A 15,428-nucleotide genomic window follows, 5' to 3' on the forward strand; every position below is an offset into this window, starting at 1 on the left:
AAGAAGCAAGGATTTAAGAACTAAATGAAAATTATTATAAAAATAAAAACATGCAATTTATTTAACAGGAAGCCAACTTATCACTGTCCCTATATTTTTCGTTATTGAAATTTAATAATCATTTATCAGGAAAAGTTTGGGTTAAATTTACTTCCATTTACTTCCTTGTACTGGCTTAAACTATACTTCCTCTATTCCATGAAAAGAAGAAAGTACTGGCAACCAACCACAAGTTCAAATGGCTCCAACATGCTTTGAGAAATCACAGCACACCGAACTAGATGTATCCAGAAGGCCAGGCTCTGTCCTGGCTGCACTGGTGAAAATCTGCCCCAAGCCCCTGTCCCTCAGAAAAGGGTGGCAAGGAGGACAACCCCTGCCCAGGGCTATAGATCCTATCTGGTATCTGAAGTTTGGTCTGGCTTTAAGTTTGGTAAAATGCCTTGCTAATACACTGAACTCTGTATTTAATAGGATGAAAGGACAGACTTCTTAGTTTTTATTTTTATTACTAAACAAGGTAGCTAAGTATTTATCTAAAACTTTTTAATACTGCTGGTTTTCTGTAGTGCCTAATAATTTAAGACCATGGTTAAGAACTCTACCTTAGGAAGTCAGTTTTTTAAATATACTGATTTCTAATGGTTTTAAAAATCAAAATTATAACTTATTAAAATATGATACAATAGCTTTTGTAGCTTTTAGTGTTGATTTAGATTTTTACTATCTATTAGATGTTACTAAATTCCTTATGGAGACAGACCTTAGTCAAAATGTAAATAGATTTAATAAAGTGAAAACGCATTTCAACACAAGCCAAATGGCTTTTATATTTTAAGTGAACCAAAAGGTAATATCACTTTAAGAATTTTCACCCGTGAAAATAGAAATTGAGTTTAGTTTTAGCATTTTCCCCCTACTCCCTGAAATAGCATCTATAAGATTCTTATTAGAGCCAACTTGCTGGTCTGGAGAAGAGTTTAAGTCTCCCTTTGCAGGTCTATAGAATTCAATAAGCCAGCTGCCTGACAGAGGAAAATTATTTTCTTCCAGGCTTCTGCCAAATTCTCTAACTCTGGGCAGAGTTATACAAATCTATCCAAGGGAATCTCTACAAGCTGTGGTCAATACCATAACAATAAAAATAAAAACAATAATGAACTATCTTTGTTTTAAAAAGCATATAAAACCATTATTGGGAATGGCAGGGAATGTGAGAAGGCTATGCCAAGTCATGAGGCGCAGCCTCACCCAAAATCGCTAGAAAGCAAGGGCCCCAGGCCCCAATGAACAGTCCCTCCTGGCATTTCAGGGAGCCAGAGCTGTCCACAAGTTTACACTCAAGAATGCGGTCTCTACGGCATCTCTGCCAGCCCTTTTTCTCTATGCCTATGAGGTCTGAGGAAAAAAAGAAAATAAAGGGGCGCCAACTGTGCTTTTAAAAAAGGAAACAAAAAAGCCCCCAAAGAGTGAATTTTTGTTCACTTATATTTATGTCTCTGTTAAGTAACTACATTTATATTCTGAAATGCTCCACTACAAAACAGGTTCCTATGCTCTGTAGTCTCTCTCCATTCAACTTGTAGTACCTAAAGACCACATTTTACACAATCAAATTTATAGGGCTCTGCTTAGTAACAATAGGAGCCAATTCCAGTATAAGTAGGTAACAGCATCCTCAAGATATAGCAACCTCTTAGATCTTGTGTCTTTCTACTGTATATGCAAAAAGAAACACATTAAGAAAATTTTACTGCCCAATATTCTAAAACCAGTATCAGCAGAATACTTTTATTTTACATGGGCAAACTACTGCTGCCTAAGATAAAACAGAAGACAGCTAAAAATCAAGGACCATAAAGAAGAACTAAGCAAGAAGGTTTACTCCAAATCCTAAAATGGTTACACGCAGGAACAGAAATTAATAATGTTACCACCCCTTAATGCAGCACCCACTTGGCCCCATGAATTCTGCTTGTGGGAAACCAATTCTTACCCCACAGAACCAATAGACAAGGTCAGACAGTTCCAGCTCACATGGAAGCTACTGTCATGTTCAAGAACTTAGCAAAACCCTACAGAGCATTCCACTGACAAATATCATGACTCCCTTCCAGAAGGATACCACACAGAAGAGAGGAAACAGTGAAAGTGGGTTTACCTCTGAATCTTTAAGCCTCACATAGTTAGAAGGGAAGACTCCGGACTTGTCGCCCACTGTTCCTGTCCACCAGTCACCATCTTTCTTGGTAACCAAAATCACATCCCCTTGCTGAAAGGTTAAATCTCCTTGCTCAGAACTCTCATAAGTATACATGGCAATAAATTCTGGTGGGGAGAAATATTGAGATACAAAGAGAGTTTGATTGTTTAAAGAAATCCCAGACATCTTTGTAAAAGCAAGTTTATGAATTGGGAAGTTAGGATAAGGTCCACTCAAGAGAAAGGCTAATCACAGACAAAATACAGAGCCGTGGAATATCCCAGGCTGTACATTCCTCAACTGCACATAAAAATTCAGTGTCTCACAGATAGGGAGACTATGGCTGTAAAAATCCAGCAAAGGGGCAAAACATAACTGTGTGTCTAACAATACTAAATACCAAAAAGGGCCTCTGGCTTAGGATCACATTATTTTTTTCTTTTTTTTTTTTCTTTTTTTTTTTTTTTTTTTGCGGAACTGGGGATTGAACTTTGGCGGAACCAGGGATTGAATATTATTTCTTTTTTTTTGTTTGTTTGGTTTTTTTTCAAAATTTTATTGATAAACAGAACATTATTTCTTTCTAAATGAAAATGGCTTTTGCCAATTGTGTTTCAATTTTGAGGGTGTCAACGCCTAGATTAAAGAAGAGAATTTCTTATTATGCTCTATTGTGTAATATACACTGATGGCAGAAAGCTACTGGAACACACAACAAAAAACTGGCAACATTTAGTTAAAATGGGCATCTATGAGCCACTTACATGCATCCACAGGTAGAGTGGGCGGAGGAGGGAAAGTCGTATCTACTCAACCCTAGAAAATAATCAAGACTAGGGCCAGGTAGTGGCCTAAGCTCCTATTTAGGCAAGCATAGGGATTGGAGCTTGATCCCAGGCACCACATGCCATACCGGTCCTGCCCCCAGACGTGCTGGGCCACACACCAAGTCTGGGCATGGTGGTGCATGCCTATAATCCCAGTGCTGGGGAAGCTGAAAACAGGAGGATCACTATGAGTCAGAGCTGCATAGCGAGACCCTTTACCACATTCATAAAATCATCATCATCATCATCATCATCATCATCATCATCATCATCATCATCATCAAGGCATTGTCAATAAGGTAAAAAGACATCACAGTTTATCACATTTCCTAATTCATAAACATTATTCTTAAAATAAATGCTTTAGTCTTTACATTTCAGATTTTTAAAAAAATTATAAGTAGAACTCTACATTGTTTTTAAATGATGCTACTAGGACTTAGTCATACTTTTGAAAGTCATACTTTCAAAATATAAAAAATCCTAGATAAAAGTACAACAGAAAAGATTTACAAAGATGCATACATTTCTTGTTTCTGCTTTTTCTGCATTTTATACCAGACTTTTGCCTTTTTTAAAGAACAGAAAAGTCATTACTGACTCAAAAAGCTCATTTTTATGATGAGTAAAGTATGTGTCTCACTATAATTTTAGATGACATTCTTTAATTAGAAAATCCAATGTTGTTACAAAGACAGAAACAGTATGCAGACTACTCAATTATAACAACATCTGCAGAAGGTATTAATGAAAATTAAAAAAAACACATAAAAACCTAGGACATGTGCTGAAATGAGTATCCCAAGATCCAGTGTCCTCCTTTGGCTTCCGTGGTCACTTGTGGCCAGACCAGAGAGACTGCTGGAAGACAGTGTGGGACCCAAAGAGACAAAAGGCCACCAAATCTCCTTGGGAATACAGAAGGCTTGTCTTTAGGCCTCCAGCACTGGTAACATATAACTCTACAGTTGAAAATGGGAAAATCACTCCAACAAATCAAAGTTTGCTGGCATCAACCTGTGCATTTTCTTTGTATTATTATAGTTTTACTTTTCCAATTCCTCAATATTCTGACCCTTCCCTTGTCATCTTCCTTCTGGTTACTGTTCTTTAGTTCCCACTGACTATTTCAGAAAGGATCTTGAGCAACCTGTATTTTCCCCAGTGATTCTGCTGCTTACAATTTCTTTAAAATGGTTCTAAATTTTATTTTTCCCTTTGCAGTAAAAATACATTAAAACACAATCCCTTTTAGCCCAGGACTTTTATATCTTCAGTTCTACTGCATTTTTTGAGACTGGATCTTGCTAAACTTAAGTTAGCTAGGCTGGGGTTGACTTTGTGGTCATCCTGCCTTAGACTCCCAGAGTGCTGGAATAATAGTTTAGTGTTACCATACCTAGCTGGTCCAAAATTTTGAAGTAACCTTGGAAATATGATTTGTGGGTGAACCTACTACTATAGTTTAAAATATAAGGATTCTGCAGAGGCTGGGAGCTTTGTACACCATGAGATGCACACAGCCATCTGCAAGATGCTACAGGACAGTGAAGCCCAGTATCAGGATGAAGTCAGACGGCTCCCCGTCAGTGATGCTCTCTCAAGAGACATTTAACTGAAGATGTACGTCAGGCACAAGTCACTGTTTTAAGAGCTACCCAGGTAGGCAATTTATCTAATCTGGTTTATTTTCAATGCAGTATCAACAAGAGGCTCATCAATGTCTGAAAACAGCCTCTCCAGGAATCTTTAGCTTACTGTGTTCTCACGAACTTTCTCTACAAAGCCAGCAACATTTTCTACTATTTCTAATACCAAATTCTTTTCAAATAAATGACCAACTAAGATCAGAGTTTACATCTTTCTAAAACGTGCCAGACTTTCAGAAAAAGTGTGGTTCACCTGTGTGAGGCCTCCAATATTGAGCATCTTACTTGTTTCAAAACCAAGATTCCTCCACATCACTCTCCATTGAGTGGTTCTACCAGTCACCCAGGAAAAGCAGCAAAACGCACATACTGAGTTTTGTTCTAAAAACTATAGACATTTTTGCTTTTTACTATATCAATTGTACACACTGTATTTAAATGTGTTTTCTGCCTTGCTCTTCTAATTAGCAATTTTTTAAGAAGCCATTAAGAGAATTATACAAAGAATTGTATTTGTAATTATTTTCATGGTAATAACAAATACTGGATGTAAATAAATACTGCAGAAGTTTAACTGATAATGAGGTTTCATATCTGTAAACTTAAAAGAAGAAAAATTCTTTCAAACTTTCACTTGAAAAGAGAATGCTTTCACTGTGAGCCTAAACCTTTTTTTTTTTTTTTTTGGCGGAACCAGGGATTGAACTCAGGCCCTTGCACTTGCCAGGGAAGCGCTTATTCCACTGAGCCATCTCCCCGGCCCCAAGCCTAAACCTTTTCATTTGCTATTTCTATGGAAGTTATTATTTCATAATGGTATTTTCATTAGGCAAAGTGTCTAAGGAATCCAACAATTTATTTTGGATTACTGAAGTAAATAAAACTTCTATCCTCAAATAATTTATTCTAGGGACCTTTGACAAATTATTACAAAATTGGGAAGTTAGGACATCTGTTGACTGCATAACATGCTCAGACTTCTACATGGAAAGCCTAACTCAGATAGCACTCCTCAGTTAGTGCTATGAAAATGACTGCATTGAATGTATAAAGGACATGTGGTTTTTACCATTAGTGCCCGAATTATGCTCATTTCTTAAAATTTAAAAAGATATCTCCTTCAGTACACTGGTGCCTATATAATACTTAGGTCTATGACATGAAACAGATCAGGGAAAAAATGACTTATGCAAGAAATATTCTTTAATATCTTGATCACGAATTAATGTGGTCTATATAAAAATAAAGTCCAGTCTCATTTCAAACATTTGCTATCTGTGTTCCATAAAGTACTTGCCCTCCCAAAGCACATAACACGAAGAAAGTCCTCACCTTCACCTGACACGGCTGGCTTGGTTGCAGGGGAAGCCACTCTCTTCATACTAGCAGGGCTTTCTGAAGAACCAGTCTCCATACTGCAAGAAGGGAGGGATGGAAAGAAGAATTTAATTCTTATCTTAGGAGGAAATAGTCAAATGTGACTGACTTCTGTTCTAAAATTGAACAATTCAAAGGTGAAATAGCTAAGCTAGAAACCCACAGTGAAGATGGTATGGCAACCGGACAGCCTATGTTCTGGTATATTTCCCTTTTTTGAGACAAGGCCTTGCTATGTAGTTCAGGCTGGCCTTGAACTTACTTATGTAGTTTAAGCTGGCCCCAATCACTCATGGTGATTCTACTGCCTCAGCCTTCCTAGTGCTGAGATTACAGGCATATACCACCACACCTGGTGTGTTCTGGTCCACTTCAAAGCATGACAGATAGCTGCTCATCAGGTATTTTTGCTATTTCTCTCTTCAGGAAGCTTGAAATTTGTTTTGATCATCTGCATAATTACGATAATTAGACAACAACCCTATAGGTGTCATGCTATATAAGCAGACCCTAAACAAAAGAGATAATTCACTCTTCAAATATTTTCTCAAACTCTCTGCTTCTCTATGTATTCACATATGCATGTATGTTCCAGGTCCCAGGGCAAAGTTCTTTCTCACACAGACCACTGAATATATAACCTTCCACGAAGAAAGAAAGATGACTACTTATCTACACAAGCCTTTTTTGTTTTGTACTTCATATAGTCATACTTTTGCAGTTAAAAGGACAAAATAATCTATGAATCTTAACTAGTGCACACAGTAATTTAGAGTCCGGGTGTGGTGACACATGCCTGTAAACACAATGTTGGGGGAGGCTGAAAACAGAAGGATCACTAAGAGTCTGGGCTGTGTAGTGAGACCCTGTACTAAATACATAAAGAATGGGGCGGGGGAATCCCCAAAACATAGCAAACAATAATTTAATGCCCAATAGTGTTTAGCAAATGGAAGCAGACAAACACAAAAATACCTTGTAGATTTCCTTATGGGCCCTGAAATGAGCTTCACGTAAGACTTGGGGAACCAACCCTTCTGACCTTGAACTTCTCCAAACCACCACATATCTTGCTGTTCCAGGACGGTGATGACATCATTTTTGTTAAAATTTAAATGGTTGTCTTTTTTGGCTCTCCAAGGATACAAGGCTTGTGCTTGTAGCCCCTCCACCTTTTCACCCTTGTGTGGAATAACATAAAGGACCTCTCATTACATTGCGGTTGTTATTACTTTTGGCTGATGTGAATACTGGCACTTTTTTGCAATAAGCACACATGAGCGCACAAACCTGCCTCACTGTCTTTTAGTACTTGTTTCCAAAAACTACAGCAAAAACTGTCAGCCCATTCATGAGCCTTTTTGGGACCATCAAGAATTCTCCATGTAAATAAGCATGCTTCTCTTGCACTTGACTCTGTACATTTTATATTATTTTAACTCTCAAGTTGCCCAGAGCACCTGCCCGTTTCCAACTTGAATTGGGTTTCTAGTGGAGGATTAATGGTGGAGCAGAAATAGTACCACACTGCATGAGACAATCAGTTCATGTTTTAGTTTGGGTGGACATAGGAAAATAGACCATGTGTTGTCCTGTGCTTGTTTTAGTTCTTTTTAATGAAATAGGGGGTTAGGGCTTGGATGTTGCTTACTGTTTCAATTTCCAGAACTGAAGAAAAGAAGTCTTCAGGAGAAACCAGGATGAATTAGCATAAATTCTTCATTACTACTACTTATTGTTCATCTGTATGTATGGGATTGCGACAATAAATAAGACACCATCTCTGTCTCTCCTAAGTAATTTAGCATAAAGCATTTTATTGACCATAAAGTACTATAAAAAGCTGGACACTGTGATTAGTCAGGAACTCATAGTTAGTGGGGAAGAAAGAGATAAAACCAACTACATATATCATCTGGTAGAATGAAATATCCTATAAAGAAGTTCCAATTTCTCTCTGTAGAAACAAAACAAAAGGAAGGATGGATTCTGCCTGGGGGTATAAGGGACAGTTTCCCTGGACAGGAGGCATCTGAGCTGAGCCTTGAAGGATGAAGACTTTGACAGCTAGGGCTGTGGAGGAAGGACATTCCAGGCAGAAGACGCAGCACAGGCAAAGGCCCTGAGGTGGTACACGGCATGCGCAGCAAAGAGTCCAGGAAGAGGAGCACAATCGGGGGCTGTATGCAGCCTAGACTCATGGAAGGGTGTGGTAGGAGATGAGGCTGGAAAGGCAGGGGGAGGTTCTTATTATCTCTACAAATATGACAGCAACTTAAAACATTCACTAACAAATAAGACACTTAATTTTCAAACATCTACATAAATGGACAGGATCAAAATACAAGGCCCAAAGAGCCAGGCCAGAGCCAATTTGTGTTTGCCTTCGGAATTCATTTTTATTCTATATTATGATAGAATTGTGGTAAATGGAGAATTTATAACAGCTCAACTAGTTTTAGTGTCTACATCAATACCTTTTTTATTTTATTAAAAAAACAAACTTTTACAACAAAATAACACAATACCAATAGTTAATACACTACATATCACAATCTTGAAAGTAGTCAGAAGTATATAACACAGACAAAATATGCTCACAAAGAAGAAATAAACAGATAATAGCACAAAATTTTATTTTCAATGAACTAAAAGAAACAAATAAATGAAGCACATGCTCTTCATGGGTTCTTACTTCCCCAAACTTAACACCACCCTTATTTCTTTCACTTCTCTCCTCAGAACTGAAGAGGTTTCTCTGGATTCCGCACACCCCGGATCCTACATTGTCCCTCCCCTACCACAGTGAACCTCCTACCTACAGCCACTGATACTCAGCCCTTCTGTCCTGTCTAATTCTCTTGGCCACTTGTGTTGATTTCTTCTCCAGGACTAGACCCCGGTCTAAGCCACCTCCTCTGTGCTCTCAAAGGTACTTCAGAATCTCTACCCTGAAAAGCCTTCCTTATGCCTGTCCCCTGAACCTTTTCATGTGGATAGGATCCAGGGTTTGAATTTCAAGTATAGCACTCATTAATTCTGGGACACTTGGACAACTGTTTACTCTCTCTAGACCTCAGTTCCCATATCCACAAAACAGAGATGATACTGTCTAGAAGACTGGCAACAAAATTCGTGATGATTTAAGCACAGAATCACTGCAACAAGAGTAACAGTCATACTAGGTTGTGCAACTGTTATGACCCCCAATCTTGAGCTGAGCAGTACTGCTAGAGAAAGCAGAGACAATGTGGAATGATCAAGATTCAGGTTAAATTCACCCTGTCAATTTTTATTCTTTTTAACCAAATTCATTTTCCAATTTCTAAGCTTCTACATCTTGCAGGCCCTCAAGGCTCCCTCTGCACAGAGACTGATGCCATGTGCCCAACTTGAACTTCCTTGTCTGCTTAGTTTCTCCAATTTCTCTATACCTTTCCTTATCCAGAAAAAGACAAACTCAAAAGTTCCTTTGGTTTGTTGTTGTTGTCATTTTGAAATATGGTCTCAATATGTAGCCCAAGCTGGCCTCAAACTCAGGGCAATCCTAATGCCTCAGTCTCCCAAGTGCTGGAATTATGGGAATGCGCCATCACATCCAGCTCAAATATTTCTCTTCTGTATGTTTAATGCTGTGCCCACCTGGCACCTATTCGATTCTGACTCTTATCAATCCTTTCCTTCACTGGCAACATGGATGGCTAGTGTGTTTCCAGTACCCTCTTTCCATTCTGCTCCTTCTCTTTTCTTCACAAATTATCTGCTTTTTCACTGCTCATTCCCAGTTTATTATTTTGCAATCTGGTTTCACTTTAGTACTTCCAGAGCCAATAAAACATTCTACTTACTGCACAGAATGGTCTCCTTTTTTGCAGTGGCTTTGATACAAGCACCCTATTTCTTTTTTGAACATCAAATGTTTTCTGTCTTAAGTTTCCAGTAACTACCTACTCCACCCCTTGCACCTGTACTCCCTTGTCACCAAGTGAGCATTACTGAGCATGGGACATCCAACCAAAGGCTGAGCCTTGGCAGATGCAAAGGGAAGTTGGCACCCTATCATCAGTAGCTGCTCCTCCTTTTCCAGGCCATATAATCCTCATGCCTGGAGCTTAGGGAACCACGATAATCCACATATCTGAATGCATTCACCAGGGGGATGATTCTCACAGATCCTAGCTGCCATCTTTCTTCCACCCTCCAGTTTCATGTCCCTCTAGCCTGCCAGACATGACGACCTGCACACTGTTTCTACCATCACTGTGACACTTCCCAACTCCTCTCTCTACCTCAACTCCATTTTCTCCTGCTTCCCTAACTTGCCTTAAGATGAATCTTTTCAATTCCAGGTCACTCTCCTTTCCTGCTGGCTCCCAAGGCCTGTGACTCCATCCTCATGGCTCTCCTCTGCAGGTTCTTCTCTTCCCTTTCCACGGACTCCTCCTGCTTGGTAAAAGTGAATGCAGCCACATCCAGGCTTCCCTCCCTCACACCTGGATACTCCTAACAGGGGTCACTGCTTGCTCATTCCCTGTTCTAATCTTCCTGCACACCACCTCTTGACCAATCTGCCCAGCATCTTACATTAATCTGGGTGTTTCTAAAGCAGAAACTGTCCCTAGGTCCCTCCCAAACAGGTATGTGCTATTTGGTTTGATTTTTTATAGAAATTTCATCCTTTAATCCATTCCTTCATCTTTATTGTATTAAGCAAAAGAGACAAATTCAAAATAACCACCTCTATCCTTCCAGAAATTATTCTTCCTTGACAGGGCATTCCAGAGCTTCCTATTAATCTGCAATCAGTCTAATTTTTCTACTAAGCACCTAAAATTCTAGCCAAATAGACTTAGTCATGAATTTACTTACACATGGGCTGCTTTTCTGTTTAAAGGCTCTTCTCACAGTCCTTCCTTTGTCAAATGTTAGCATTCTCCATTTTTAAATAAGATCTTACCTGCTGGTCAAGATGTAGTTCAAATACTACTTCAGTGAAGTATCTCAATCAAGCTAAGCAGAAGTTTACCCTGCCAGAACTCTATTGATAGCACATTCTCAGCTCTCAGGAGAGAATACACACCTAGCTGGCCAAGCCTATGACCCACCAGGAGGCTTACTTCTAACAATATCACCAACAAGCATGTGCTGAAGTTGTTGGCACTGTGAGTCACACTACATCTTCAAACCCTCACCTGGCCCAGGACAGGAGATGGGGAGGAGCCAGTGGCCGTGGCTGGAGTAAAGGCTGACCTCTGCCTTAACTGGCCAGCACTGGGTACGGTAAGAGAAGGCTGGGTTGCCCACGCATCCCAATTGTCTGTTTCTGGTTTTTCATTCGTGTTGTTGGGCCACCTGGAAGGAAAGGAACACTCTATAAATAGTGAGCACTTCCTAATGCATTGGCTTTCCACCCACAGTACATTGCAAAAATAAATTTAAAATTAAAACATGAAAACATGTTTCACACCCCTGGGTCTGTGAAACACAAAGCCTTTTACAGTTAAAGAAGGAGGAGGATAGAGAAGCGTGTTGGGGTGAGGCTTGAGTCTAAGATTTACTCTGGAAAAAGCCCTCATGCATATTGTAATTGTTTTTTGACACTATGGGTTGGCTGTAAGGATCACCTGAAATACTAGGTATTAAAATAATTTGAAACTCCAAAACACTATAAAAACATGCTTATGTGATGACTTTCATAATTTGTAATAACAGTACATAAACGAGAAAAACAAAGCCAAATGTCACATATGAAAATATGCCAAGTTGGCTGCCAGAGCATCTCTGTCCAGGGTAAGCACCTGGTCATATGCCCAGATGCCATGAAAACTACAAGTGGCCTCTCAGGAACAGCATGTTGCCTTGTATAAGACAGTTCTAATTTTGTTTTTTTAAATGGCTGTAGATAAACACATGTGCAAGAAAGCAGATCTAAATGTAATTTACTATTTATTATCTTTATAAGACATGTAAACAAATTAGAAAATCAAAATAATTTCTTTATTAGATTGTACATCTTGATTTTTGATTTGGAAAATAAGAAGCTTATGAATGGTACCAAAAACTTGCATACCATATATCTATTGAAAAAAAAAAGTCACACTGATATGATCCACAGTAAAAATAAATCCTGGAACTGGACATGGTGGCACATATCTGTACTCCTAGCACTCAGGTGGCTAAGGCTGGAGGATCACCACAAGTTTGAGGACAGCCTGGGTTACTACGTAAGTACCGAGTTCAAGGCCAGCCTGCACTACATAGTGAGACCCTATCTAAAAAAAGAGTCTGAACTTTTAAATAAAGATATAAAGAAAGAAGAATTTCAACTTGGAAGTCAGGCCTTTAAAAAAAAAAAAAAAAACAGAGACTACATAGGCAAGTTTAGCACCTTCACCTTCACACAAAATTAAGTACAAAAAACTATCCTTCTCTTGGTCACTATTCTCCTTCCTCCATTTGTTCGACCACATCTTTCCCCAGAAATACATCTTGACTTCCATGCATTTCTCCTGGAAGATAATTAGACTCAAAAAGAAATTTACAACACTTCTTACTCCAGTCACTTACTACCATACTAGTATTAAATATTTTTTAGACAACTACACATGTAAGTCAGACCCTGTAACTGAAGGGACAGCCGTTTCATCTGTCACTACAAACCTTCGCTTACATGCTGTCTGCTTAACCATTTGTTGGTGATCAAAGGCACAGAACTAATAACACTGTACACACCTTGTACACAACTGTTCACTCCATTATACATTTGTACTAGACTAACAAAAGTACAAAGCTTTAGAGGAAACAGCTTTTTATCTTATTCAAATGCACATGACTGAATTCATTTTCTGTTTGGGGGCAACAAAAAAACTGCTACATGACTGTATTAGGGAAATGTGTATTTGCTGACTGGCATGAATGTTAATAGAGATTATCAGGAAGCTGTATTTCTCTATTTCTTCCCCAAGAATGGAAGATTCAAATAAAATACTGAACAAAACACGATGACAGGCTTTAGTTCAGACCACAGCAAATCTGTTAGGTCATGATTATCATTAAATCTAGTTCAGTGGTTCAGTGATTTTGCTTGTTTTTTTTTTTTGGGGGGGGGGGGGAACTGGGGATTGAACTCAGACCCTTGCGCTTGCCAGGGAAGAACTTATTCTACTGAGCCATCTCTCTGGCCCCTAGTTCAGTGATTTTGCCAGTGTGCTAGAAGTAATTTAAACAAAGCAGCTCCCATTCAAAGAGAGACAAGCCAAAACTTTAAAAACATTTGGAGGAAAAAAAGATAACTAAATTGGGATTTTAAAAATTGTCAGGAATAGCATCTCTACACATACGTGGAACTGAAGTCGGCCCAATTGTTTGGGGTTGTGGAGGGCTCAGAAGAGGTCACTGCCAAAGGAGCAGGGGTCTCACGCAAAGCCAGTTTAGGGGCAGGGGTGGATGCTGAATCAGTCACTGGTTTGGCTGGAGCAGGAACTTCATTTTCTGGAATCTTCTCTGCATAGTTTGCAGGAAACCATCCTGTCTTTCCTTTTAATTCTCCTCCAAGCCATCCCGGTTCTCCAGTTTGGCTTTCATCCACCTGCAGGAAAGTCACAATGTTTTATCTAAGTGGAACTAAATCAACCCCTGAATACACCAAATATCCCACCACAACAAAGCCCTAAGCACTGACCCAACACACAGCATAGACATTTCTTTATCCTAGTCTAAGCGTCTGAGAAAAATGTGTCTTTAAACATTAATTCTGGAAAGGGCCATAATTCAAATTCTTACTTTTTTTTGTTATGAAAATTTGTTTTATTTTTTACTTTTTTATTTTTTAAAGAGTACAAATTAGAATTGAAACAGAAAAACTTACAAGTGATACAGATTTTCACTTTACAAAGTAATATGAATTTCACAGTATTTGTTATAATACGTAGTATTGTGTTCCAATCAGTTATTCATTATTACCATATATATGTATGTAAAATTGGAAGAAATAAAAAAAGAAAAAAATGTATAAGAAATTAAGAAGAGAAAAAGTACAAACAACTGAAAAACGGAGACAAAACAAATTAAACATTAACTACTCTTTTCCATAGACCAGCAGAAATGCACAGTAGTTGAAAGCATCTTGCTTACTTACATAGATAAATCTCTTTGCCCCACTCCCTCTCTTGTCCTTCTCCTCAACTCTTTCATTTTGAATAAATTCATCCCTTTTAACAGTGTCTATTGTACCCTTCAGATTCCATTTTTCTCTTTCAGGTTCTCACACTGAGGAGACAATATGATGTTTGCACACGTGGGTTTGATTTATTTCACTTAAGACCATCTTCTCTAGTTGCATCCATTTACTGACAAAAGACTCGAATTTATCCTGTTTGATAGCTGAATAATACTCCATTGTGTAAAAATATCACATCTTCCTTATTTAACCTTCAGTGATGGGCATCTGGGATATTTCCAGGATTTAGTTATGACAAATTGTGCTGCTATAAACATGGGTGCACTGAGGTATAAGGTTTTCAGTTCTTTGGGAAAAATACCCAGGAGGGGACTAGCTGGCTTGAATGGGATCTCCAATCCTAACTTTGGAATGAATCTCCACTTACTTTGTACCTTTCAAAAAGCCCTTCCTTCCTCTTTTTTCTAATAATGGCAGTTAAAGTATTACAAGTCCTCAGGCACATAGTTTAAATGACTTATTTTGAATTGGGAAGTAATCTGGCAAGGCTTCATCACTCAGGAAGTCATGTAATTATTAAAAGTAATTTAACCTGGGTTTGTTATTTAAAGTTGAAAGTAAAGACTTCAATCAAAATAAACCTCCAATACCTAATTTTATTCAACACAGGAACAGGAATGGTAAAAAATACAACTGTAACTGGCTTCTACGGGAAATAAACTGTTGTGGTTAGCCATTTTAAAGCTCTACAGATACATGATGAAAAAATGAAATGATTACTGACAGCCATAATTAATTTAACGACCCCAGTTTTCACTTATGCAAATTTAATTTTAATACCATAAATGTGCACATGAGAATATACAATTACAGTCTAAAATCTGAGGCTACATAATTTATGAAGTGGTTTTATTGTTTGCATTTTCTTTTCTCAAAAGAATCAAAGTAGCTCAAATAATCTTACTTGTCTTTACAAGTTACCCCACACACTATTTTATAAGCAAAGGGGAAGATTACATTTACTAACAGAATGCTATTTTCAGGACTATAAACCAAGTAAGGGTCTATCAGAGCTCTCCTCTTACTTTTATTCCTTTATACATTGCCTAAGGAGGTAAAACACTAAACATTTCATTGGATATTAATGATACCTTTTAGAAATCACAGAAATGATGAGAAGAGTCTAAACAACA

At 38.3% G+C, this 15,428-nt stretch overlaps 1 protein-coding gene across 5 annotated transcripts in view; it reads right to left on the reverse strand.

Moving 5' to 3' along the window:
* The window catches only part of Itsn1 (intersectin 1), a 236,490-nt gene that overhangs the window by 57,352 nt on the left and 163,710 nt on the right, over positions 1 to 15,428 (reverse strand). For 4 of the 5 annotated variants that reach the window (XM_023705571.1, XM_004645331.2, XM_023705568.1 and 1 more), the window contains 5 exons: positions 13,397 to 13,644; positions 11,249 to 11,408; positions 7,032 to 7,237; positions 6,012 to 6,094; positions 2,162 to 2,328 (listed from right to left, as the gene is read on the reverse strand). In XM_023705571.1, coding sequence (XP_023561339.1) covers positions 2,162 to 2,328; positions 6,012 to 6,094; positions 7,032 to 7,237; positions 11,249 to 11,408; positions 13,397 to 13,644 — 864 coding nt within the window. Of the gene's footprint in view, positions 1 to 2,161; positions 2,329 to 6,011; positions 6,095 to 7,031; positions 7,238 to 9,705; positions 10,500 to 11,248; positions 11,409 to 13,396; positions 13,645 to 15,428 lie in introns of those variants that run through there. The other variant, XM_023705569.1, reaches the window with a different exon arrangement.

Source organism: Octodon degus, unplaced genomic scaffold (assembly GCF_000260255.1).
Source record: "Octodon degus isolate 3935 unplaced genomic scaffold, OctDeg1.0 scaffold00225, whole genome shotgun sequence".
Lineage (NCBI taxonomy): Eukaryota > Metazoa > Chordata > Mammalia > Rodentia > Octodontidae > Octodon > Octodon degus.